The 26,675-nt window shown below is 38.9% G+C and overlaps 1 protein-coding gene across 2 annotated transcripts; it reads left to right on the top strand.

Annotated features, from left to right (window-relative positions):
- Positions 1–861: 861 nt before the first annotated feature.
- LOC121672846 (exocyst complex component 3) lies at positions 862–26,548 on the top strand. 2 transcript variants are annotated; one of them, XM_042045756.1, is made up of 13 exons: positions 862–953; positions 3,757–3,941; positions 7,773–7,992; positions 9,736–10,417; positions 14,864–14,981; positions 17,432–17,557; positions 19,088–19,188; positions 19,679–19,789; positions 20,509–20,659; positions 21,371–21,493; positions 23,786–23,947; positions 25,130–25,257; positions 25,700–26,548. In XM_042045756.1, the coding sequence occupies exons 2-13, from the start codon at positions 3,798–3,800 to the stop codon at positions 25,869–25,871; spliced, it is 2,238 nt and encodes a 745-aa protein (XP_041901690.1). In that variant the 5' UTR covers positions 862–953; positions 3,757–3,797; the 3' UTR covers positions 25,872–26,548. The 2 variants fall into 2 exon arrangements, with proteins under 2 accessions (XP_041901690.1, XP_041901691.1); XM_042045757.1 differs by lacking the exon at positions 862–953 and adding an exon at positions 1,203–1,447.
- The last annotated feature ends 127 nt before the right edge of the window (positions 26,549–26,675 follow it).

Here is a 26,675-nt window from a genome sequence, read left to right as displayed (position 1 = left end):
CCCAGCCCCCACGAGGCACCTCGCCTGTCCCCATTTCCCACTGCACCCAGCAATCCAGTGCTAATTTCATAACTACTTGTCTTTTGAAAAGCACCGTAGGTTTCTCTTGCATATAAATTAAACCCTAAACACGCAGCTTCCCTGAGCCTCAGCGATTCTGAGGTGCTGAGCCAGGGGTGCTCGTGGTGAGCGCTGTATCCCGGCGGCCACACCACGCTCCCGACACATCCCTTCCTGGCACGGGAGCGCCCTGGGTCTGGGCAAGGCGTGAGGAGACAGCCGAGACAGCGGGCTGAGTGAGGAGTGTCCCTTCTCCTCTGCCCGGAAAAACAGCTTCCACACGGATCTGAAGGCACCGCGTGATGTGCAGCTTATCCACCCTCACAGAATCACTTAGGTTGGAAAAGACCTCTGAGCTCATCGAGTCCAACCAGTATGACCCAACACCACCGTGTCAACCAGATCATGGCACTGAGCCACATCCAGTCATTTCCTGAACACCTCCAGGCACGGTGACTCCACCACATCCCTTTGGCAGCCCATTCCAACTCTTAACAACCCATCCCGTGAAGAAATAACTCCGCGTGCTTCCTTCTTTTTTTCCAGACGACACCCACTGCAGCAGGCGACCGCTCCAGCCCAAAGCTTTAACACCTCACGGGAGTCGTGAAGTTTATTTTTTTATTTTTATAACCGATTTCGGCGACTTTGAACCAGGCTCCAAGAGCACACACTGGGCCCCTTAACAACAAAACTATCAAAAGCCGAAAGCGGAGGCGGAAGCAAAGGGGGAGGGGGGGGCGGAGGCGGAGGCGGAGGCGGAGGCGGAGGCGGAGGCGGAGGCGGAGGCGGTGGCGGTGCTGCCGGCAGCGTGGTGCGCGTGCGCGGCCGGGCGTGCGCCGGCGCACCGGGGGCTGTCAGCGCCTTCCCGAGGAGGGCCGGCCGCGGCCCCGGTAAGTGGCGGCCGCGCATCCCGCCGCTCCCCGCCCTGTCCCTGCCGGCCGGTGAACGCCGCCGTGCCGGCCCCTGCCTGGCTGTCGCGGGCTGTAATGACCCTGGTCTGGCAGTGGGAAGCGGAGGGGGTAGGGGCGGGATGGGCCGGGGCGGTCCGGGGAGCCCCTCGGGATGGCGGGGCCGAAGGGGGTGCTGAGGGCTCGTCCTGTCCCGGGGCCGCGGCGGAGGGCGAAGGAGCTCGGCGTGCCAGCGGGCAGGTCTCCGGCCTTTGCCCGGCAAGGGACGGGCACCTGCGTCGGTGCGAATGATTCGAGCTGAGCCGCTTGTGCCAGGGAGGAGCCGGGCGGGTCTGGGCTGCCGGCCGGGACTGCCGCCGCTGCTTCCCCCGGGCTCTGGAGGGGTCGTTGCGTTCCTGTAGCCCAGGAGCTCCTCTGCAGAGGGGCAGGGGCCTCCCCCTGGGAGCCTGTCGTCCCCGCTGGCTCGACTCTGGAGTGTGAGTCCCGAGGATAAGGGTGCGATGGCAGCCGGAGCCTTCCTAAATCGACTCAGAACGTAGTTTTGTTCACTTCTGCCTGTATACTTCGCTGAAGGTGTATGTAGTTTTGACTCACAGCTTCAGTGTGAAGTTGACATGGTTTCCTAAAGTTTGCTGTTTCTTTTGGGTGGTTGTACAGGAGCCAGTCTGCCTCGGGGTGTTAGTTACAGTGCGCTGGCTTCTGATTCTGCTGACGAGGTCTGCTCGATGTGCCTGGGTAGTGGCTGTGTGGGCTAAAGGTGTTGTAACTCTGTGGAATGTATGCAGAGCTTTTAATAAGGGCAGTAATTCAGGATAAAGCTCTCTGCTGCAGAATACCATTTCTGTAGCAAATTCAAAAAAATGTTTGTTTGTTTGTTTAATTTTAGATAGAGCCCTGATAGCTTGGAAATGGATTGAGCCAAACAAAACTGGAGTTATAATTCCAAAACGCAAGTGATTGAAATAGATCTTGCATGTTTAGATGAAGAGTAAGAAATCAAGCATGGTTTGAGCTAAACAGGCCAGTAGTAAAGAAGTACAGGAGTTTACACTGTAGAAATAATTCTGGAACAAGTACATACTTGTGCATGTAATTTTTAGAGGTACTAGAGATACAGAACTTGAGACATAGACTTAGGCTCTTGCAGACTAGCTCATGGGCAAACCTTGCCTGGAGTGTTTTTTAGTCATGATAAATTCTAAAATTAGGAATTTTGCTAATGCTCTACAGAGTCTGGCTGGGATGTAGTTAACTTTCTTTATAACAGTCTGTACAGTCTGTGTTTTGGATTTGTGGCTAAAACAGTGCTGCTCGCACCGCAGTGTTTGGCTCTGGCTGAAGGAGGCTTGTACAGTGTACAGGCTTTCTCTTTTTCCTAATCTGCCCTCCACTCCTCTCAAGTAGGCTGGGGATGGGCAGAGATTGACAGGGCACAGCAGGGACATCTGACCCAAGCTGACCAAAGGGAAATTTCCTAGTGTATATCACACTTAGCAGTAAAATATGATGGTTTTGCTTCTGGGGTGGCCATTATTCACAGACTGGCGGGAGTATTAGTTTGCTGTGAAGGGTGGTGAACGATTTTCTTTGCTTCAGTTGTTTTTTGGGGTGGGGAATGTTTCCAGTTTCCTTCATTTATCAAACTTTTTCTCTTGTCTCACAAGTCTTCTTGCTTTTGCTCTTTCAGTGCTGTGCACTTGACACAGTTCTTCAGATCACTGTTCTGTTGAGATTAAGTGATGTGCTGGATTTATGAATGCAGACTGCTCTGAAAATAGATATCTAATTTCAAGGAATAATATGGGTATGAGAGAGTATAGTCTCTAGCTGTGGCAGCAGAACCTAAAATGTTCTGTTTGGTTGCAAGACTAAAGACATAATATGTTGGAAATAATTTGGAAGCAATGAGGAGCTCCAGATAATGTTCCTCAGAGGTCTGTGGACACCATGGGATTGTATCTTTGGTAATGGGATCCTCCCTAATTTCTGTTAGTCGCTAGTGAAGTTTGAGAGAACCTTGATGGCCAGCAGATGTTACATTTTCCCATACTTGTTTGCCTGTGTGTCTTGGCTTCACTGGAAATTCTTCTGGAGACTGAGGCGAAATCACTTGATTGATTTTTCCCTACACTCCTGATGGACAGGGCTGATACTGTGAGAAGAGCTGAAGACAAGAGCTGGAAATCAAAAAATTATCCATCAGAAGTCTAAATGGAAGTGCTCTATAGTTAAGTGTCTGGGTTTGGAGCTTCCACAGCTATGTTTCTCCACAGTTTTCGTGGCAAATTTGACCTATTGCTGCAGGGGGACTGTGGTTCTCTCAGCTCCACCCAATTCTAGTTCAGGATGAGTTAGGACTTTTGCTTGGACTTTCTACAAGATTCCATTATGCTTGTCTCATTGCCCTTTTAATAGGCAAACCTCCTCTTAGATTAAATACAATCTGTTCTTTTAATGAAGATTTGCCTGTTTTGTGGTGGTGGGGTTTTTTGGTGGTGTTTTGTAGGGTTTTTTTTTATTCAGACTAAAGGTTTGAGCAAGGTATATGCAAAATCAGCAACCAAAAACATTTTAGGGGAACTAATGAGACTGAGCTAAGTGCTTTTAAATGCAATTCTTGTAGAATTCTAGTTGCTTCTCTTTATAATGTGGTTTAATGATGCTTCTGTCAAGTTTCACTGCTTTTGGTGCTGAAGTTAATTCTCCAGTTGTTGACTTTGAAATGTCACATAGCCATAAAATTTTTAAAAAGTGGGTTCTTAAAAAATATTTTATTTCTTTTCAGTACTGTTAAGTTATGAAGGCATTTTGAGGTCCTAATCAACAATGGAGGAAACGGATAGGGAAGCAGTTGCAACAGCTGTTCAGAGAGTGGCAGGAATGCTTCAGCGTCCTGATCAGCTGGATAAAGTGGAGCAGTATCGCAGAAGGGAAGCTCGTAAGAAGGCTTCAGTAGAAGCTCGACTCAAGGTACAAAGTTGAATAAAGCTGCATGTCTGTGGTGCAGCATGAATGTACTTTCTTTTTTTCCTTTCTTCTGTTTTTGTTTTTTTTTTCATTCTACATTTTCAGCCAGATGGATAGTTTTAAATCAGGGAGTTTAGTTTTTGCTTGGTGTCCAAACCAGAAAATTTGTGTCCTAAAATTAATGCAAATAAATGGTGTACATCTTACTAACATTTTATTAAGCATTTTAAGTCTTCTTAGGTCCTGTACCTTCTGCAGTTTGTCCATGGACAACTACCCTTGTGCTGTGTAGCCTGTCAGCCAGCAAACCTTTATCTTAGTGATTGAATACTGAACTTCTAACAAAAAATTGATGATTGCATCTGAAAAAGGATCAGTCAGTTACCCCTCTGACTTTTACATGGGTTAGGGAAGATAGCTAAAATACATCATGTTCTTGTCTCTTGTGGAAGTGACCCTGTGATTTTTCTCCTCCTTCACATGTGTATGTGTGAGTGGATGGACATTCACACACACAGACTTAGCCTGACATACGAGTGTGGTCATCCTGTGTTTATTGTCCGTATGTTACTGAGTTCTGGGTTTCCTTCCCTCACTGGTATTTGCCAACAGTCATTTTAGACCACTGTATTAAGTAGGTGGAGTACAGTCTTAGAAAGTGTTTTGGGTAACATTTTCTTAGCTCAAAATGGCTGGTATACACTGTATCTAATCTTGTATTCCACTTAGTTAATCTTATAGCTATTTAATGGCTAGTTCTTTGTGGGAGTCTGTATGCAGTAGAAGAAAACCAGTTTTCTTTCACAGTGAAAAAATTTGTTATTTATATAGAATGTGCTATTTACAGATAGCAAATTACATGTTGATTTTTGTAGCATAAAAACAGAATTTTTTCGGATGACTTGGACTTTTCAGATTTAAGTCAGGAAGCAGATAGAGTCTATTAATAATGGATCAGCTGTTTAGTTACTGTGATCTATTTATAATATATGAGAACAGTCATTTGCCTGGCTGCTTTATAGACAGTCATGACTAAACTTTGTAAGTCTTGTAAATGCCTAAATCCACTTTATCGCTATTTTCCCTATTGGTTGCCTTAAATTAGTTCAGTCATCTATAGGTGGTCAGAAACACCTGTTCCAAAAAGAAGTTCAGTACCCTTCAATCCACTCAGGATGCATTCCTGAAAAAGGTGCCAGTTAGTGATGCAATGGATAGCGGTGCCGTTTTTCCCATGAGATTTACTCTAATGGATGGCAGCACAGAGAGGATGTAGGAAGTATTCTTGCTGTGGATTTAAACTGTTTCTCTGTGTGCTGTGGAAGACGGGGAGACAGACATCAGGGTCATCAGCCAGAGGAGTTGCTGACTTCTCAGGCTGGATTACTGCTTCATCTGAGGGAATGAACACATGGGAAATCTTTCAGTGTGAACATGTTAGTGTGTATCTCTGACTGGATACACTTTCATCTTTGTCATCACTTTCTTCAGGTGAATTTAAATATCCTCTCTATATCCTCTCCTATATATTTAGTTATGTCCATTTCTTATATGCCTCATTGCTTTTCTTCGTGTGGAACATAAATTCTTAGAGGAAAAACTGTTTTGAAATGTGTCAAACTCCGCAGTTTCATGTATGAGACTGATGACATTCAGTGAAGCAGTATTTTTGGGGTTCAGTAGCAGAACTCTGAAATGATGTGTGGATGAGCACCAGGTAGCACTGTCGGCTGGTGCTTTTGTGTTCTGTAGTCCAGAATGCAGGAGAAGAGCTGCTTGGACTCTCTTCCAGAGCTTGTAAAATTATAATCATTTTTGTTTGTGCAGTTATCCAGTCAATGGAAGAACTTCTCTGTGAAGAAACACTGTATAAATATACATATCCTAGGAAAGTTTCTAGGTTGTGGGTGTTCCAGAATATAAACATCCATTAATCCTCTCCCTTTTGATTCTTAGCTGCTGTGCAGTCATGAATTTGAACCATAGGGAGACCAGGAAGCCAGGATTCTGGTTCCATGGCTTCATGTTGAAAGCTGTCACTTGACAAGACATAAAAGATAAGTTTTGAGCCCTTTTTCCAGGATGGCTTAGTTTTGTTTTCATTTCTTTAATACAGTGATGATCAGTCCAATCTAAGATGAATATGAATTCTAGGAAGCAGTCTACAGTGCTAGTCTGGGACGTGCTTTGTTCTCTGCCCGATCCCTGTCAGTCCCAGCTGACTATTAGAAGGCAAACTGAATATGGATGGATGTCTGCTTTTAGAATTTTCCTTGTCCATTTATGTCAGAGACTGAGATCACTGACTGTTTCAGTTCAACATTATCAAGTTTCTGCAAAAGATAAATAGGCAGAAATTTGAATATGTAATACTTGGAAGATCTGCCTCAGAAGAAATTATCAAAGCAGAAGTATTGAACGTTTAATGATCATGTGATTTTTAAAATACTTTATGGTCAGCTGCAGAAGATTGTGTTTGAGTATCGTATTGAATGTTTGAGTATCCTAATTATCTCAGTTCCTGTAGGGGAAAATTGTGTTAATGCAGCAGTTCTATAGATAGAAACTGTATAAAAATGCCTTACCACTGCTTAATTGTGCTGAGTCTGCCAGGAAGATACATTTTTATCAATAAAAACAGCAGGTCATAATTTGAAAGAACATAAATAATCTTAGTTTAAAAGTCACTGCATTTTTCTGAGACTTTCCCAGTACATTTAAAACACAGTACATGTTGTTTGCAGTTACCAGGATTTCCTCTTTGGCTTCTAGTATTCGACAAAAAGTTCCACAACTTTCCACGCTTTTGGCCCTTAAAAGTCTGGCAAAAAATGTGTTTTGAGCTTAGCAAAACCATTAGTGCCTCATTTTCTTTGCTGGTTACTTTGCCTCCCCAAGTTATGCAGCTGAGTTTTCATGAATGACTTGCTTGTCTTTTGAAACCTGTTATTTCTAGTTGCATTTTCCACTCCCCTGATTTCACCTTCACCACATACATATCTAAAAAATGTGCTGTGGATGCGATCTGATTTCTTTCACTCAGACATGCACTATAATGCATTTTCAGTTAGGTGTCTGGACACCTGTATGATAATCAGGCCTAACAGCCTTTTTGAAGAGTCATTATTTCAAGTGTCACCTGTCACAGGATATCCATATCAATAACCTGTCTTTATGCCAAAATAATCTGGTAGTTGGATTGTGGGTCTGGTCGTTGATGTTTCACAGTGTGAAAATTTTATTCAGTTTGGGGTTTTGTTGTTTGTTTTACTGAATTACATTACTTTTTTTTGCCTTCAGGAGTTTTGGGGTTTTTTTAAAGAACACTTGAGAATTCAATTTGGGCTTTTTTAGAGCATTTTCCGTTGTGATTAAAAATTTGTAATTGCTTTAGTAAAATGCTTTGAGAATATGTACATACCAAACATTCTGATGAAACATCTGGACTTTCTTTTGATATCCCCCTTTGAAATTAATTTATGAAGGAAACGCAAAGAAGTCTCATTCCTTTGATCCTGGTTTAATATAGACTTATAAAGTTTATGATCCATCTCCCTAAGCTCCTATGTTAGTTTGTAGGTGAATCAATTGTATCTAGGTCCTTTAAAACTAGATACAAATTCAGAACTTAAAAAAAATGGTATGTGGGCATAAACAACATTGTGCACATGCCAACTTACACATTTCTAGTAAATTACAATATTTCCTTTTCATTTTTGTCTGTTGAAAATGTTAGATACTGAAATGAAAATTAAATCTTGAGAAATGTTGAAAATACGAAACTTAATGATGAATAACCTGGGTTCTTTCTTTGTCTCTTTGTTTGTATTTAAGGCAGCAATTCAGTCACAGTTAGATGGAGTACGAACAGGTTTAAGCCAACTGCACAATGCACTGAATGATGTGAAGGACATTCAGCAGTCTTTGGTAGATGTCAATAAGGACTGGAGACAGAGCATCAACACTATAGAAAACCTCAAGGATGTTAAGGATGCTGTAGTGCAACACAGCCAACTGGCAGCTGCTGTAGAAAATCTCAAGAATATATTTTCAGGTAATCTAATGTTCTTTATATAATCCATTCCATACTGAAAACACTTTAAAATGGTGCTAACAGCTGTAAGGTTGTCAAGCAGTGCTGAGAACTTTAAACCTCACTGGGAATGAAGAATTAAGGAAGAATCACCTACACATCACACACAGGGAAGTAGCTGGTAGCCATTTGATATAGAGGAAAACTACATTGTGCTGTAGGAACTTCTAGGCTGGCCATGAAACACAACTCACAAAGAAGTTTCTTGCAAGTAATCAGTAGCAGGGATAACATGTTTAGTATAAAAAACTGAAATATGCAAGCAACAAATACAGAAAGAGTATTAATGAAGTTCTGGTGTGTTGCCACCTGAGCTGGACACCTACAGCAAGCCTGTTTGGTACAAATAGTATGAAATTAAATAAGGAGGCAGGAACATTTTGCACCACTGTACAACTGTGAGGGTTTGAAAAATGAAATAAGATGAATGTGATAGAATGGATACTGTAAAGATAAGGAGAACGTGATTACCTGTGTCATTTTGTGCAGCTGTTTTGGTGCACATTGCATTCCATCTTGAATCATGATGAGTTCCTTGACAGGACTTTTCTACTTATAAATAATTTAAAGTGTCTTACCCCGTAACAAGGATAAACCTATCATACTAATTTGATTTTACTTAAATAGTTACTTCTCCCCTCTTATCTCCTGATACTAATACACAAAGTGTACCTATAAAGGAAAATTGCTTCCCAGCCATACCAGGTTGATTAGTTCACTCTCTGTGTGTATCTAACCTTTACAGTATCAGATACAGTGTGCAATTTCAAGAAAAGATTAGTGTTTACAAGCAATGTCTAGCAATTAAAAACAAAGAACAGCAAGTTGTGCATGTTCCAATGTGGTGTTGTTTTGGGGGTGTTGTTTCGTTTCACACAGATGAATGCAACTGAGACAATAAACCATTTCAGTCTTTCTGAGAGGTTTTTACTATGAAGCATCTCCCCCTGGAGTTGTTAAACAGTATAGTTGTTTTGCTCAGAGATGATCAAATGTTTTATAAACAAAGTGGTTTTTATCATGATTGAAAAGACAGTTACACGCAATCATTAGAACTTTTTGTGGGCTGCCAGTTTTATCACTAGCTGCCTTTTTTGCAGTGACAGTTCTTCTGATGAGATTTTTCAGTTCTTCCCCCACAGGATCCTAATCTTCTTCTGTAGGATTCCTCAAATACTGAAAAAATAATAAAGAAAGAAAATCTTCTAAATATTTTAACTGCACAGGTAATTATCCCTATCCTTCCTTCGTGCCTTAGGCAGGCAAAAACTGTTCAAGAAGGAGGTAAAATTTGGCATTTTTTGGGTTTATGTAGCCTCAGGTTCAACAAAGTAGTGACTTTTAGTCAGGTAAGTTAAAAGCCTTTTATATAATGTATAAGAAGGCCAGTACTGCAATTTGTTTCATAGTAGGCTTTCCAGGAGTCTCTTATTTATTTTTTGGCACCAGGAGGGAGAGAGAAAATTGTGTTGCACTATGATCTTTGTTTAGCCACTGATCAAAGTGGAGCATTATAGTTAATAATGTATAAAGATACGTAACATTTACTAACAGGTTTTGAATACTTAAAAATAATTTCCATTAAATTATTTAAAAATAATTCCTACAGCCGTTCTCCAGCTGTTTTCCTAGTGCTTTTATTGTCTTGTATTTAGTGTTTGTATTTTGACAGTGGTGTTGTACTCTATGTGATTTTTCTTTCAGTTCCAGAGATAGTCAGGGAGACCCACGATCTGATTGAGCGAGGGGAACTTCTGCAGGCTCACCGGAAGCTGATGGATTTGGAGTGTTCTCGTGATAACCTGATGTATGAGCAGTATCGCATGGACAGCAAAAACACACATGACATGAACCTCATCCATACATACTTTGGGGATATGCAGAAACTGTCTGAGGAATTGGCAAAGCAGCTTTGGATGGTGGTTCAAAGATCCCTTGTTACAGTCCGTCGAGATCCAACTTTGCTTGTCTCTGTTGTGAGGATAATTGAGAGGGAGGAGAAAATTGACAGGCGCATGTTAGACAGGAAGAAGCAGACTGGGTTCATACCTCCTGGCAGACCAAAGAAGTGGAAAGAAAAAATGTTCAATATTTTGGAAAGAACTGTGAGCACACGGATTGAAGGCACTCAGGCAGACACCAGAGAATCTGACAAAATGTGGCTTGTGCGACATCTAGAAATCATCCGCAAATACGTCCTTGATGACCTGCTCGTGGCCAAGACCCTGCTGGATCAATGCTTTCCTCCCCATTATGACATTTTCAACAGGTTGTTAAACATGTACCATCAAGCTTTGGCCACCCGAATGCAAGAACTTGCTGCAGAGGATCTGGAAGCAAATGAGATTGTTAGCCTTCTAACTTGGGTTTTGAATACCTACACTAGGTAAGGCCCCCTTTTCTGTTAGCAATAAGTGAGAGGAAACATGCAAAACACAGTTTGTGTTAATGTTGGCATGTCTATTAACATACAAGAAGGTAAAAAAGGGATTATATCAAACTAGCAAGTTCTTTACTATTCATTACACATTTTGCATCCTGGAAATTACTCCTTAAAACTTGTTTGTATTTTCTAATATTTAATTTTGAGTTGCTTCAAGTTTTAATGCAGTTAAAGATCTGCATGAAGCTACAGTCACCTTGTATTGGTGTACCAGTGTGGTGAAGTATTGGGAAGAACAGGAGACTGAGAGCTCGTGTGTGAAACATAATGTTTGTTGTAGCCACGGCCCCAGAAGATCTGTATGATTATTAACTTTCTATTGTTCTCTTCTACAGGGGTGGGACTGTTTCAGCTGCCTCATTACTGCTAAATGGAAAGAATGTAGTAACTTCCTTTGGGTTTTCTCTCAAAACTATGTGATGATTTGGTTTTTTAGAAGAATTTCTGCTTACAGGTTGTTTTCTATGATATTTGAAAGCGTATTTCTTTTGAGTTGTGTGATTTGTTGGGATAACTTAAGCTTTAGGGGGGGGGTTTGTTGCCTCCTTTTTTAATCCTCCAGATAGAAACAGCTCGAGTGGCAACTGTTGAGTTTTTGCTGGCGTGTAGTTACTAGAGCAACTGATTTGTTTGGGAAAACGTGCTGCTAGCCTTTCTGTGGCTCAGGACTGTAATCCTGTTCTGAATAGCTGGCACTGACCCAGGTTCTGTGCCGTGTGTACTTTTGATGTCTTCAGTTGTTCAATATCACTAATGCAACAAGTTAGACACTTTGTGGGTTTAGAGTATAATACCATAAAGCACAGAGGTGGGAGATAATACTGTTCTGGAGAATTCTAATAACCAGCTTTAAGGTTTGTGTTCAGCACTCTGTGCTTTACACTGCAAAGTTCTCCTGGTTTTTCTTCCCTGCAAGGAACAATCAGGAGCACCCACTTGTGCATACTTAGATACTTAGGGTATAAGAGAGGTGCAGGCACTAATAAGGAGCTGAGTTAATTGGCCTTTTCTTCTTTTGAAGGCCAGAGGAATAACTCTACAGTGAATGAAAATCACAGATACGTGAGTCCTTCTCATGCATGACCTTGGCAGAAATCCTGCTCCCGGGCTCTTTGTTTATGTCTTGGGGCTTATGTTCCAGTAAGGCGATTCTTGGTCTTAAAATTCTTTAATTCTTCTACCTTTCTTCCAGAAAGCAGAGGAGATTGGTACTGAGTTAGACAATTTAGAGCTAAAGCTCTCTCAGTTGGTGTGTTCCATCATTGGAAGGGCAAAGGGAGGGAGCAAAGTCAGTGTTACCTCTATTTGCAAAGCAAACAGATCTTGCTAAAGCAAGTCATGTGGCTTATAGCACCTGGTGGCTGAGTCTTGTGAAGAAGGGAAACAGTGAAAGGAGTAGACACAGTACAGGATCTTGATCTTTGAGAATGCACTTCTCCCTGCATCTCTGCATGACAAGTGGGATGGAAATTAGAGGAAGTACCTTGAAGGAAAAAATTAAGGCTTTGACTTTTTCTCTTCTCTAAAAAAAAAAAAGGCCGGAGATGGCAGTACAGGAATTGTGTTCTTGTATATTACAATAAAAGGTTATAAATAGGATGATAATTACTGGAACAGGTTGCCCAAAGAAGCTGTGGATGCCCCATCCCTGGAAGTGTTCAAGGCCAGGTTGGATGGGGTCCTGAGCAACCTGCTCTAGGGGGTGGCATCCCTGCCCATGGCAGGCAGGTTGGAACTAGATGGTCTTTAAGGTCCAAGCCAAGCCATTCTATGAGAATGAGCCATTGTGTATGTTGGTAGTGCACAGTGGGAGAAGAAATCAGCTCAGGTTTCTGAGCGGGAAGGTAAAGTTCTCAACAGGGATATTTGCAGAGCTTATCAAATCTCAGTTGCTGGACATCTCTTAACAATACAATAAAGAGTTCTCCATAGGGATATGTTTATAATGAACTAGGAAGGAGAATGGACTACATGGCATTATGGTAACTGTGCATAATAGAGGGAAAATATAAATTTTTATTGTATTTGCATATTACAGCTGCACTTCAAAAGCAGCTGAGAGAATACTGACTGAGAAGAAGCACTGAGGGTTTTTTCCATGTGATGAATTGATAAAGTCATGCATAACTTCTGTTTACAGTATTTGCAACATAGGAGTTAAAAAAGAATCATGGGGGTTTCTTAATCAGAGCATGTCTGCATGGAAGCTGTTTTCAGAAGTGTGCTCAACTCACAGCTCAGAAATAAAGTGATGCTACATGTGGAATAATAGCCTTTAATATTTGAGTGGCAGTTTTACTGTGTCAGGTGGATTTCTTTCGTGTTGAAGTCAATGAGAGTTTCGGAAACATACTGTTATTATTAAAATCTCTGTTGGGTTGGGACCAGGCCCCTTATCTGTGTTTGAGGAAAATTATAAGTCTTGTAAGATCCTGATGCTCAGATTTATAGCATCATTTTATGAGATACTGATCAAGTGTTGACAAAACTGCTAAGAGTTCACCAGGATTGCTAAAGACAGTGTCAACAGTGTTCACTTTGAGGAACAGAAGGAATACTACTACACATATAGCTGGATGCTGTCTCCGGAGCCAGTACCTCTTTTCACAAGATACAGCAGGACTGGGGGCAGAATAGAAGCTTTCTAAAATGCTACTTTCCAAATAATACAATTATGTTTGAATTTTCAACTTGATTATAAACTTTTTGTTGAAGGTAAATAACTTCCCAACAGTCAGAAACCTTGTGACCCTTGGAAGAGGGTTGTCTGTTGCTTCTTTTCCCCCAGGCACTTGGGTTGTGACAATCAGGAAAGCGAAATTGTGTATAGGAAGAATTTTTTATCTTGGGGACCAGAGGTAGAAGCTTGTGGTCTTTGTTTTGGGGTTTCAGGGGATGTGCTTTGATAAAAGGTTAATGTTTCTGTGGCCTTGTGAACAGGGATAATGAGGCTAGAAATATTTTCTAACATGGCACAGTGCCATAAACAGCTTCTCTCATTTCCCCTAAATCAACCTAGAGCAGGTCCTGTTATTACGTGTATTCTTTCTGTAAACAGCAACAGAATGGAATTCAGTTTTCTGACTAGATTGAGCCGCTTAAAATAGTTTCAGTCTCTTTTCTTACAGGCTCAGGAAGATGTTACAAGTGTAGGATGTTCAGTCACAGTAGCTTTTATGGTTTCAAATACAAGAACTTATATTCTAAGTTGGTAGCTGTAGTGGTTTTTTTCAGTGGGTTTTTTTTTTTCCAGGATGTGGAAGCACCACTGTGCTGACTCACTGCATCTACCCAAAGAACAGCTTCAATTTGCAGAACTATACAGACTGGACACTTGCTTAAGAATTTATTTTTAAGTTGCTATTTGTTTTTATAGTAGCCTCTGTGAATACAGAATTTGTGGTTTCCTTCTGAAAAGCACACTATAAATGGAATGTGAAACAATTTATGTTATTATGATTGAATATATTTCCATCAGCTGTTAATAAAGCACTCTCTGAAGAGTGTGGGTTTGACTTATTGATTTTTTGAGCATGAAATATTAAGAGTTCTTGCTACATTGTTCTTTGGCATAGCTTTGGGGTTTGTTGATTACACAAACCACTCGTATAATCTTATATAGATGCAAAATACTACCGTAAAGTATTAATTTTATATAATTCTTATCAAAATATTTTTGAGGGTTGCTCTAGTTTCTTTCAAATCCTATAAAATCAAGAACTTTCCTTTGCAAGCAAGTGCTCTTATGCAGTACCCATGAAGTGCACCTTTGATTTGTCTTCAAAGATACCTCTTCCTCTTAGATTAGCTATATTCTCTACCAAGACAGGAAGCTTTTCTTTTAATATATTCTAATTTTTACATGGATTTGATACAAGTACCAAAACAGAAGCTCTTTTGAGGATCTGAGGACAGTAATTTGTACTTGTCACTGATCTTTACTGTTCTAAAATTCAAAATGTATAAATCGTCTGTCATCACCTCTGAAATTTAAAAGATGTATAAAAATGTCCCCTACAAAGAGCCCACAGGCTGAACCAGTTGGTTTATTCAGTTTCAAGTAATCACTAATTCTTGTACATAAAAGTAAGAAATGCATGGAAAGGTTGTATATTTAAATGTCTCTAATGTTTTTTATTATATGCTGGGCTGTAGCTTTTACATTCTTTCTTTCATACAGTTTTATTTACATTTCTTGTAATGCATTTATTGTTGCAGTTGCTATTAAGAACTTTTTGATATGTGTAGGTATTGGAAATTTGCTCTTTACAGTGAACATACAGAAGAATTTGCATAGTTTTTTAGTTTTTAACTTTTTATTTCATTTTTCTTTACTAATCTGCAATGTTTTATTCTTTTCTTCTTTTTCTTTTTTTTTTTTAAATTCAGTGCAGAGATGATGGGAAATTCAGAACTGTCTCCCGAAGTGGATGTAAATTCTCTGGATGCTCTGATTTCACAAAATGTGGTAGACCAGCTTCTCAGCAAGTATATGTCAACACTCACTGTAAGTAATAACAGTGCAAAGGCACATGCAGATATGAGTTTATAGCTGCATTAGTACCTCAGTGCTGCTCCTCCATCAGAGAAAACTGTGACAAATGTGAATCCAGCACTATTACTTTTATAAAAATTTTCATATCGTATGTGTAGGTTTCTTCATAAAGTCATAATCAGATGATTTTATATATGTAAATCATGGCATTTCAAGGAGTACTTATGCTTTACAGATTACTAATAATAATTTATTGGAAAGGAAGGGATTCCAGTCTTCATATGCCTAAATCCATAGTGCTACTAGGTTAGCACTTAAAAAGACACTGTAGGCAGCTTGGTCCCTATAGTAACTATATCAACATTTGATAGAGATGTGATCTTTTCAAGGTAATCAGGATGTTCACATTTGCCAGTTTGAGTCTTTTAACAGCCTTTTTCCTTTCATGCCTGTTAACTGCATGAGCATAATTTCCTTTTGTGGATGCCATTTCAAGTGTATCTTAACTATAAATGCACTGCTTCTTTGTTATCTTAAGAGTCACTAGAAGGTGGTCAACTACATGGCAAAGCAAGCACTATGTGATTGTCAGATCCAATAATTGCCTCCAAGAGTGGATATTTCAATAGTTGTAACTTTGGACTTGCTGTTCTTAAATTGTTCAATGAACTCCTACTCCTCCTAACTTTAGGAGCTTTGCCACGCAGAGGAGGGAAATTTTTATGCTTCTTTGGATTTGTTAGCTACTAAAACATGTCCAGCAACAGCAACTACTTGGACTTTACACTCATCACACTGATATGAATCAATCTTGTAATGGGTTAAGGAAGTTGCCAGTAGAGGCTCTGCTTCCCATTAGCTTTAGTAGGACTTTTATGCAAGTTTATTTTTCTGCACTTACCTTTAGGACGAAAAATACATTGGTTTGCTTTCTGAAGCTACTTTTTCCTTGACTCAGGAAATGCCTTTGAATTCATTTTTCCTCACTTAGCATGAAAAAAATACACCTATATTGGTTTTCCAGAATTGTTTTTTTCCTTACCTACTGAAAAGTATTATGTATAGACTATTGCTTTTTTTTATTTATAGAATATAAATAAAATAAAGTTGCTGCTGTATTAAACAGAGTGGCTTTCTTTTTGCTGGTTTTGATTTTTGGCTGTATCTTTCTTTTAAGGCAGAAAATACTGAAACTGCCTATTTGTTTCACTTCTACTTTATTTTTTTTGATGCTGTTTAAATGTGTTTTTAAACACAGTGTAACTAGTTCTGTATGGATAAATACAAGTAATTGTGACTATCAACTTAAATACTGATGTTCACATCAACAAAAATGTTATGAGAAAGAAAATGCTAGTAGATTTTAACAGATTTTTAGCATATTATTTTTCCAATCACCTCAGCTTGAAAAAAAGTCCTGGCACATGCTGATCTTAAGGTGAAAAAAGTCCCCTGGGCTGCTGGCTTAAAAGATTAATTCTTCTTTGCAAATCATATCTCATCAGAGCAGTTCCATGCTTATGAGGATGAAAGGTAGTGCATCATTCCACACAATTGAAGAGGGTACTATATGGACTTTCATGGCCTTTCTGTTTGTGCTTACTGGTAATGTGTAATTTTGCATGGCAGGGCACTTTTTGCATGGCAGTAATACATCTGTTACATGTTGGAAAGAGGTGCAAACATTTCTATTACTACGGATTTTAAGCAAATGTGAACAAAGCAGAAAAGAGGCAGAAATCATCAACCCAAGCAAGACAGGAATCAAAGAATCCAGTTATATATTTAGCAAGCATCCTGGTCTTTACTCTTGTGAATAGGTCTGTGCTATGTGTCATGCAGAAAACTGGCTTAATCTCCTTCTAAACCCAGTTGTTCTTAATGTCTCTTTGCTGTATAATGTACTGGGCAGATGGGAGGAGAGCCAGCCATTGTATCCGTGGCTGTGTTCTGCAGTACTTGTGTTCCAAGAAACACAACCCATTTAATGTAATCCTGGGGTTTTGTCCCCAGCAGTAATGAGCACCAGTTTTCTAAAATGGAGGTGTAAAAGCAAGTACAGGCAGATATGTGCTATTTTCCTACATTAAATATTACCCTAATGTTTTCAGTTGGGGAAAAATTCAGTTTGAAACCTAAAGCCTGAGCCTTAAATTCTTCCAGAGTTAGTAAACACATTTATTCTGACGAACTGACTTGCCCTCTGTGTTAGGAGCACTCCCCTTCCAAAGTGTGCCTAAGCTTCAAACTACACCATTTGTGTACCAGTACTAACCTTTGCCAATGCAAATTTTAATTTGTCTGTTACCTCTATCCTGTCGGAATGACAAGAGTGGTCAGCATTATCTGTTACTATGCCACTCTTCATTATGGAAATGACTGCTATTCTAAATATTGTAGTAGGAGTTTTTGTTGCATCGAATTAAATCTTTTCTTTCTCTTTGTTGCTTTATTTAATGAAGTCTAACATCATTGGCTGGCTACGAAAAGCACTGGAGACAGATAAAAAAGACTGGATAAAAGAAACTGAACCAGAAGCAGATCAAGATGGATACTACCAGACTACACTCCCAGCTATTGTTTTTCAGGTATAAGACAACTTGGTTATTCCAGAAAATCTATAGAAGCACATGGATTTGGGGGAATGGAGAGGGAAGCCAAACTTTCTGGAGTGCTATTGTTTCTATGTCTTTTGAAGTAGAGTGGGTTTTTTTCCTGTAGAGCTGTTAGTTGGAGAGGTTGTTTCTTTGAAGCTTTTTATTTACCTTCTTTAATGCTTAAAGACTTAGTTCTTTTTTATGTGTAGATTAGAAACACACTTTTCTCACCCTGTTTAGTTGGTATTTGTATTTAGTGAGCTGCTTTTACTTAGGTCTCTTGATGTAAAGCTATGTTATAAGCCCACCAGATGAGATGGTTGTGACTTAGTAGAAGAGTTTTTGTTAATACAGTTCTGAATTAGTTAGGCATGTTTGTTAATGTGGTGCTGAGGTAGTTAGGCATGTATTTGTTACTGTAAGTTACTCATTATACAAACACCTTAATACTAGAATAAAAAGTTCTGTTGAAGGTTGAAACTGTTGCTGTTTTAAACAATACTTCAGTTAACATGAATGCCTGTCCAAATTAAAACCAGAAAAGATAAGGCTGTTTCTAAAATCCTAAAAAAAAAAAAAGGCCACAAAAATACCCAAACCTGCACCACCCTGTTGTTGGTAGTGGAGAGTTTTGAAAGTGATCTTTATCAACCAGAAAAATGTCAGCTTATTATGCTCATTTTCTAATTTTTCTTTACAAATATTGTGTTAGGTACCTTCAATGAAAGATAGATTATCTCTTCTTCCTGCATTTGTTTCCCATTTTATTTTTTTTTTCAGCTTATACCAGGATTTTGTTACATTCTTTCACATTTGTGTTAGTGCCAAGGTTTACTTCATCGAATCGTTTTCAGAAAGTGTGTGATATCAAAGAAACTGGTGGCTGATTATTGGCTCTAGTGTCATGCTGAGAAGGACTGCAGTATTGAGATCCATGTAACAGTGAAATTTTCAAAATGATCTTAGCATAAAAACAGCTCATGTTTCCACCTGGCTTTGTATCCTTCCTTCCTAGTTTCCCTCCTCTCAAACACAGCTGCCTGTAAGTCACCTAGATCTTGTACCTGCTTATGTTTCTAAAGTTTAGAGGCTCCTTTACTTCACTATTGTGAGCTCTCTACTTTCATATATGGGAGAAGCAAAGGGATTTGAGTTGTAGGGTTATTCATTACTAACTGCAGGAGCTGACCCTAGGACTTTGATACGCTGTAAAGCCAAAGCACTACTAAATTAAAGAGATAAGTACTGTTTTGCTGAGAAAAAATGCACCTATTTTCAGTATCAGACCACTGCAGTATGCTTTAATGGTTGTCAGTAATATATTAATTACACTTAGGAAAATAGTGGCTTTTGGTTAGTCAGTGGGCTTGTCTGAAAAAAAAACCAAAAACAACAAAGGCAACAAAAGGCATGTGTAGTGCTGGTGCTAGTGAGAGTCTCCAAGACTCCAAGATGAAAGTCCTTCCTTTGTTTTACCACTGATAAAGGCCTCTCTTTCTAATTAAGCTATTTTTGTCTTAGATGTTTGAGCAGAATCTTCAGGTGGCTGCTCAGATAAATGAAGATTTGAAAACAAAGGTACTCGTTCTATGTCTTCAGCAAATGAATTCCTTTTTAACCAGGTAACAATGTTTAAAATACAAATGCTTTATCCTACCTCAGTCTCTCTTTGTTTCTACAATTCCAATACTTCTTTTCTGTTGGGATGTTTCCTTATTGCTTTGTCTTTCTCCTGTCACATTCATGCCAACCAAGCTTTTCTTCCCTTTCCTTTTCTTCCTTTCTTCTCTTCCCCAATTTCTCTGCAGAAGTTCCTCTGTGCTGCTGAGTGGCACTTTCAGTTCCTGTCTGCAAACGGCTCTGTAATTTTTTGAGTCAGTTCCACTTTCTTTTATATCTCAAATTTATACCTCTTTCTCGTAAGGAAGAGAGAAAACACCTTCTTGGCTGGATTCTGTCCTGAACAGAAAGACAATACCACATGAGCAACACACTTGTTATAAACTACTTCTAATTACCTGACAGACCCTTATGGAGCATTTGGTCTGATGGGTGTATTTGAGTTATTACAGATTTGTGTCTGTTTAATGCCATTCCTTGTATGTGTTACAGGTACAAAGATGAAGCACAATTGTATAAAGAAGATCATCTTAAAAATCGTCAGTATCCTCAATGCTATGTTCAGTACATGATTGCAGTCATCAACAACTGTCAAACCTTTAAGTAAGTCTGCATATTCTTGCAGTATTGTGAGAAAAATAGCTATTGATATTTCAGTTGTCATACTGCCTCTTCACAGAACCTTTTCTTCTGTATGCAAAGAGGGTTTCAGTTAAGGTAGTTTAGCTGACTAAACAAAGGCAGTAAGTTTAAAGATACTGCTGTTTTAAGAGTCAGGTTTTGTGATTGCTTTTGCCTTTGGCAAGCCAAGCCATTGCCCCTCACCCGTGAAAAACCACTTGTTATTCCAAGAATTTCATTGCCAAAGAAAAATTTATCTTCAGCTTCCAGAATTTAAAAAAGTCATTTCAGTTAGTTAGTCTGGGTCCTGCCATCTTCTCTCACATATCACCTTCAAGCAGTGTGATCAAGGTGAACTGAACTGGAGAAATGTAAAGACAGACCTTCTGTCAAGAGTATCAGAACGTGGCTCATGTTTCAGTGATGAGCAATCCATCTTCCTACTCATCTGGATCTGCTGCCATTAGCAGGTCTACAGATCATCAGCAGTTTGCTACCAACACACAATTAGTCTACACTGACCACTCCAAAATCATGCTGGAGAGTAAATTAAGGCTTCCAAAGCAAGCAGCAGGCATTGTTTCCCCTTGCAAAAGTAACTGTCTGCTGTGTCTTCTTCTGTGCCTGTACTCCAAAAATTCAATAGGAGTGCATCTGTGCATCAGTGGGTCATGAGAAACCTTTTTTTTTTTTTGTCACAGAGAATCTATCATCAGTCTGAAAAGAAAATACCTGAAAAGTGACATGGAAGACACGTTGTCAATCAGTCATGCAAACATGGATGCAACTTTAGATATCATTGCTAAAGAAGGATGCTCTAGCCTGCTAGATGAAGTCTTCATGGATTTAGAGGTTAGAACTTTTTTCCTCAGAAAACACCAAGTTTTATTTAGAAAGAAAAAATAATTCAGAATGAAGTAGTTGTGGAGCCTTTTGATTGCTAAACATATAAAATATGTGGTGTATATATATGGGCTAGCAAAATGTCAGTAAACATTAGTATTGTTCTTCACTGGATGTGGGAGACTGGAAGGTTGCTTAATTGGGTTTCATGGGATGACATCAGGCAGGTGCTCTGTATATAATTAGTATTTTCTAGTAGATACACTTAGTCTTAGGTTGTTGAATTTTAAGGATTATTTGGGAAACTACTGCTGATATTAAGTTGCCATTGCAGGTACAGTTCATGTGTAATTAACAAATTTAATTGATTCTAACAGTGGGCCCTTTCTGTCTGGTAGATTTCCATGTTTAGGAATTCTAGCTTCTTGTATAGAATCCCTCAGGGATGGAATTATTACTATAAAGAAATTGGGAGTATGGGGAGGGAAATTAGAGAAACAGCAGGAAATGGTCAAGAGAGATGCTCTGGAACTTGCTAGATTTGTAATAAAATGTTGAACTAACGTAAACACCTTGAATGACTCACATGAGGAAGGATGTTGGAGCAACATAGTTTAGAAATTGACAACGCTTAAAATTGTCTCCCACTTTTTAGTAACTGCCCTGATCTGATTAGACTGTCAAAAACCTGATCTGATCTCTTGTTTGTTACCTTCTCAGCCACACCTGAACGAGCTGATGACGAAGAAGTGGTTGATGGGGTCTAATGCAGTGGGGACTATCTGTGTCACTGTGGAGGATTATTTCAATGACTTCGCAAAAATTAAAAAGCCTTACAAAAAGGTAGGTGCAAAATATTCAGTGACACTTTGCTAATGTACTCTGAACATCAAGTTGATTTGGAATTTCTGAACACCACATGAAAATCAGAATTGGAATGCAAAAATTGAAATTGTTTCATCATTGGAACTGAAAAAATGTTCATCGTCATACTGCAGAAGCTACTGGTTTTCTGTTCATATAATATTGTCAAAGGCAGAGTTAAGTTGCAGGACTTAGGCCAGGAAACTTCTTGGCATGTTACTAGTTATTCTTATGAGTTTGTAAGTTTCTATCTCTCCTCAGAAATTTGTAGTCAGATAAAATTAGCTCTTCTGAAACTAGTTTTGGTGGCCTGAATTACTTTTCTTTATAAATGCACATCATGTAATTCTTAGTTTTAATACATACAATAAAGCATAGCGAACTCAGTGCCATAAGGGCTAAGAAGTGCATAATAGCTATGTTTAAAGTGCTCTTAGAACAGCAAATGTGCTAGGTTAGGTGCTTTTTTTCCCCTGTGGTCTGCCAAAGGATATCTGGATTTCTTTACTGATAAAATCAAGTACAATAATGTGGAAGATTAAAGGCAGGTTCATGTAATAAGACAGTGTTAAATTATTGTCTAACACTTAGGAACCTAATAGAAGCTAGCAAGATCAGTATTTAGGTGAGGTCTTTGAAAAAGCTCTTACTAAGCAGAAGGGCTTAAAAGATATTTTGTCTCCAAACCATACACTTATTCTTTCTTACCTTAATTCTCAAAGTTATAAAGAGAACTGCTCAGAGTTTCTCTGATGACCTTTTAACCTTCAGTATTTGCGGATCTTAGAGGCCTTATGTAAGTATATGTATTTTCAGACCAGAAAAAGTGCACAAAATAAGTTAGGTCAGTCCCAGAATTAGTCTATATCCACGGAACAGCTTTCTTTTCCAGATTTAGTTTGTTACTGTGAGGTATGAATGCTTGGCATGAGTTTTGAAGTGCTAATATCAATCTCTGTAATCACATATGTTTCATCATGTAGCATTTATTGCCACCCTGTGGGGAAAAAAATTACAAGCAGATTCTTTGGCATTCATCATATCTTCTTTTCCACTGCCTCCCAACACAAAAAAACCTCCCATAAAAGATGCCATATGTTCTAGCACAGGCTGGACCATGCTTTTGTTTCCCTGATTTGTGATGGGATTTTTTTTCTGATTTGAAAATATTCTTGGGTAACCCTGTTTTGAAAGGACAGTTTTTAAAAGCCACACAAACGAAGCACCTCCAAGAAGACTGTAGCTTAATGGAAAGGACACCGTTCTGGAATAGAGGAAATCTGGATCTAAGTCATTCTGCTTTGCTGTTTTCCTCATGTGTAAATTGAATGCTCTACCATAGCACTGTTGGCTCTTGTGGAGTGTTCTCAGTTGTAGTAGAGCTGTTCTCAGTCCCTTTCCAGTGGGATGGGCCATACATGTCAGTCCTCCACAGTCTGTTCTGTGCAGTTCATTTTCCTTTGTGTAATTGGCATCAATTCCACCAGTGCAAGAGAAGCCATTCCTGAGCAGCCACTTAACTGGTATTTCTGCAGAGTCTTGAGAGCAGAACTTGAAATAGTATTTTCTGTGTTCTGGAGGAGGGTTGTGACTTCCAGTACTTTGCAATCTGTTGTTTTCTCCTTTTTTTTTTCCCACTACCCCTTTTCTCTCTTTCCTGAAACCTTTTTTTTCCAAGTTTTGACCAGAGAACATGTTAATTAAAACTAAAATTTGATACATACTATTAATAAAAGATAATAAAAAGGTTTTAACTACCTATTATGCAAGATTTTTGTTAATTGTAACTAACTTTGTCACTGTGCTTAAGGGGAAGAAAAAACGTCTGAGGACTTGTGGGATTTAAGGACTATCCTTGCATTACTGTTGAAAAATAAGCATGTAAAGGTTTCAGGGTTTTACTTTTGTTCTTTATTTCCAAACCTCAGCATTACCCAGGTACCAGTAGATATTTCCTATAAACAGACAAGTGCAGAACAGCAGATCACACAGGGAAGATCTGAGAAAGTGATCATTCTTTGGTGCTCCTCAAAAAATTCAGACATGGCATTAAAGATACCTTGGGTTTGTTGTTTCTTGTAATTGGCACATTGTTAGGTAAAGAGAGATTTTCATTTCTGTTAGCACTGTGGAAATCTAAAACCACTCTATCTGTATTATTAGCAAAAACTGTATATGATTAAGTGCAATTACACAGTTCAAAGCCTAAAAATAATGGCTACATTTGCAGGTATCACTGGCATAATCCACCACCTTTACCATTTCTTTCAGACAATGACTCTTGAGGCCCATCGGCGAGTAGTTGTGGAATACATCAGAGCAATCATGTTAAAACGTATATCTTTCAAGAATGCAGAAGAGAGAAAAGAGGGTGCAGAAAGAATGATCAAAGAAGCAGAACAGTTCAGATTTTTGTTTAAGAAGCTTGCAGCTGTAAGTATTTGCTTTGGGTAGTCCTGTTAACCTGGTAATTTACAATAACCCCACATATTTACTGCTTGGGGGAAATGGTTAGAGTTAGATCTCCATGTCTCCAGAATTTTGAGTGACTTGGGAATATCAAAGATGCCAACTGAGGGCACAGATGGAGTTTCTGAACACACAGGCTGGCTGCTGAAATTCTGGAGCACCAGTTTCTACTGCTTTGTGTTTATACAGCTCTCTGCAGCTGAGTATTTGAGTGGCCTCAGAGAGATAGGTACCCTGAATTCATAGTAGTAAGTGAAAGGAAAAAGCAGTTGTAAAAAAAAAACCAACACTTTAAAAATCTGTCTTTGCTTTTCCTGGCCAGAAGAAAGGCTGATGTGGCATCAAACAGATGCCATTACTTATTACCTAAGGAGCATGCAGTGTGTTCATTTGGATCAATAAGATGAGTGTGTTGACCCCATTTAAAGTCCAGTAGAAATAGAAAAGACAGGCTAAAAAAGGTACTTGAAAATCAATGTGCAAGACAGGCCTAAAAGTTTTAACTGCATAAGAAACAGGGATTTTCAAGAAAGGTCCTAGGGCCAACAGATGACAAAATGCAAAAAGAATGCTCAGAAAGATAAAGCCTGAAAAACTGGGGGAATTAATGGAAGCAGTGGTGGAATAAATGAAACAAACCATACCTGATTGGCAGAACCAGATAACCTTGAATTAAAAGTACTAAAATAGTCCAGTTTAAAAAGATACAGGTAATCAATCAGTTGCTGAAAGCTGCTTTGGTGGCCAGATGACTTGAAGGAATCTAATGGAGGGCCAGTTATGAAATAATGTTTCAGAAGAGATCTGGCTTTCATTTTAGTTATTCCTAACATTTATGCTCATAGATTACCTAAAGTTGAAGACTAGAATGTATCACCATGTGGATAAATACAAGATACTGTTTGTGGGGCACTACTTTCTTCACTGATATTCTCAGAGTAGGTCTCTGAATGAAGAACAGGGAGAGAAAAGGATTATGGTGACAATTCACAAATGTTTGGGGTTTTTTAATGTCTGAAAATTCAGCTTTTTGGGAAATTCAAGAGCATTGTTAGACAAAGTATTAATTAAAGGATTGTTTGTAGATTTGAGAGGTTATTGCTATTGGTTTGGGGCATTTTTAATATTTTTTGTTTACTTTTGCAGGGCTCTGGAGAGGACACTGAAGGACTCTGTGACATCATTGAAGCCATTGCAGAGGTTATCAAGCTGACTGATCCTTCACTGCTCTATCTGGAAGTTTCAACTTTAGTCAGTAAATACCCCGATATCAGGTAATTCTCTTTGCCCTCAAATTTTAAAGATAGATAACATCATAATTTCCTTGTGGTCTTGGGCAAATTCTAAAATTTTAAAACAATGTGAAAATGTGTCCACATTTTTCATATTTTAGAATGTAACCAACCACTTTCTTGTGGAAAATAAGGCTAATGTACAATATATGTGTATGTAGGCTAGGAGTTAGAACTGCTTGAGTACTGCGGAGGAATACTTAAAATACTTCATTTCTGTGTTTTGGGAGGATAAAATAGGTTTTAGAGTCCTCCAAGCAGCCAAAACAGTGCTTTATATTGAGCAAGGAAAACCAGTTCTGAGTAGAGATCTGATTAAGAATAAAAAGTACCCGCTGAAACTGAGTGAAAGGATTGCCAATTGCACAAAATCTTAACTTGTGCAAAGCTTCCTAATGGCAGTTTTACCCTTTTCCTTTGACAGGGATGACCACATTGCAGCTTTGCTGACAGTGAGAGGCGATGCCAGCAGAGATATGAAGCAGACTATCATTGAGACTTTGGATCAAGGTCCAAGCCAACCAAATCCAAACTATGTGCCAATTTTTAAAGAAATTACAGTTCCTACCCTCACTGTGCCAAAACTTCTTAAGTAATTGACAACTCTGTTTGTGTGTCATTACTGCTCTGGGATCAACAGGTTTGAAATATTTGTGGGCAAATTTGGCAATGCTATTTCGAGTGAAGTTCAATATACATTGATGCTTGCTAGGCATGTTTGTTTTGAAAGACTTGGACGTGAGGAAATGCAAGCTTTCTGAAAGAAGAAGGATTAAAGGTCATGTTTGAAGAACAAAGCTTTTAATGGCATGGGGGGTTTTTTTACTGACCCATTTGTTACATCTGGTTTTGGTGTCAGCAAATACATTTTTCTTGTGGAATATGTTTGCACAGTGCACTGCAATGCTATATAAAGATATTTATACCAAAACCTGCAGAGCTGTATTAGTATATCCAGCACTAACATACATCACTTACAATACCTAAGCAGACTCCTTTAGAACTGTCTTTATATGGCACTGCATTGAGTGTTAATGTCAATCCACTTTCACATTATATTTTGTGTATGTACTTACTTTGGTGTAAAATAGTTTATTGCAGAAAACTTAATTATGAAATCTGTTTCCTGACTTAAAGGAATGAATGAAATTGCTACAGTGCAATTTGATTATAGGTTGAATAAATAAATAAAGACATAAGGTACAATTTTTTTTCACTGATTCACTATAAACAGCACATAAAGCACACCAGTTCAATAAAATGTTAAACCATTGCTATGCTCAGCTACTATTATTTGCATCCTTGTAGATTTACAGAGCATGTAAATCTTTTTTTGTTGTTGTTTTAAGTGTGAGTAAAAATTGGATTTAATAGTTTTCTGAAAACACAGATACTGGGTT

The sequence above is a fragment of the Corvus kubaryi genome, unplaced genomic scaffold (genome assembly GCF_017639235.1).
Source record: "Corvus kubaryi isolate FWS band 111438036 unplaced genomic scaffold, C.kubaryi_AGA036_p1.0 65000, whole genome shotgun sequence".
Taxonomy (NCBI): Eukaryota; Metazoa; Chordata; class Aves; order Passeriformes; family Corvidae; genus Corvus; species Corvus kubaryi.
Note: the sequence above shows the minus strand (reverse complement) of the source record. Positions and strands in the feature narration are given on the sequence as shown.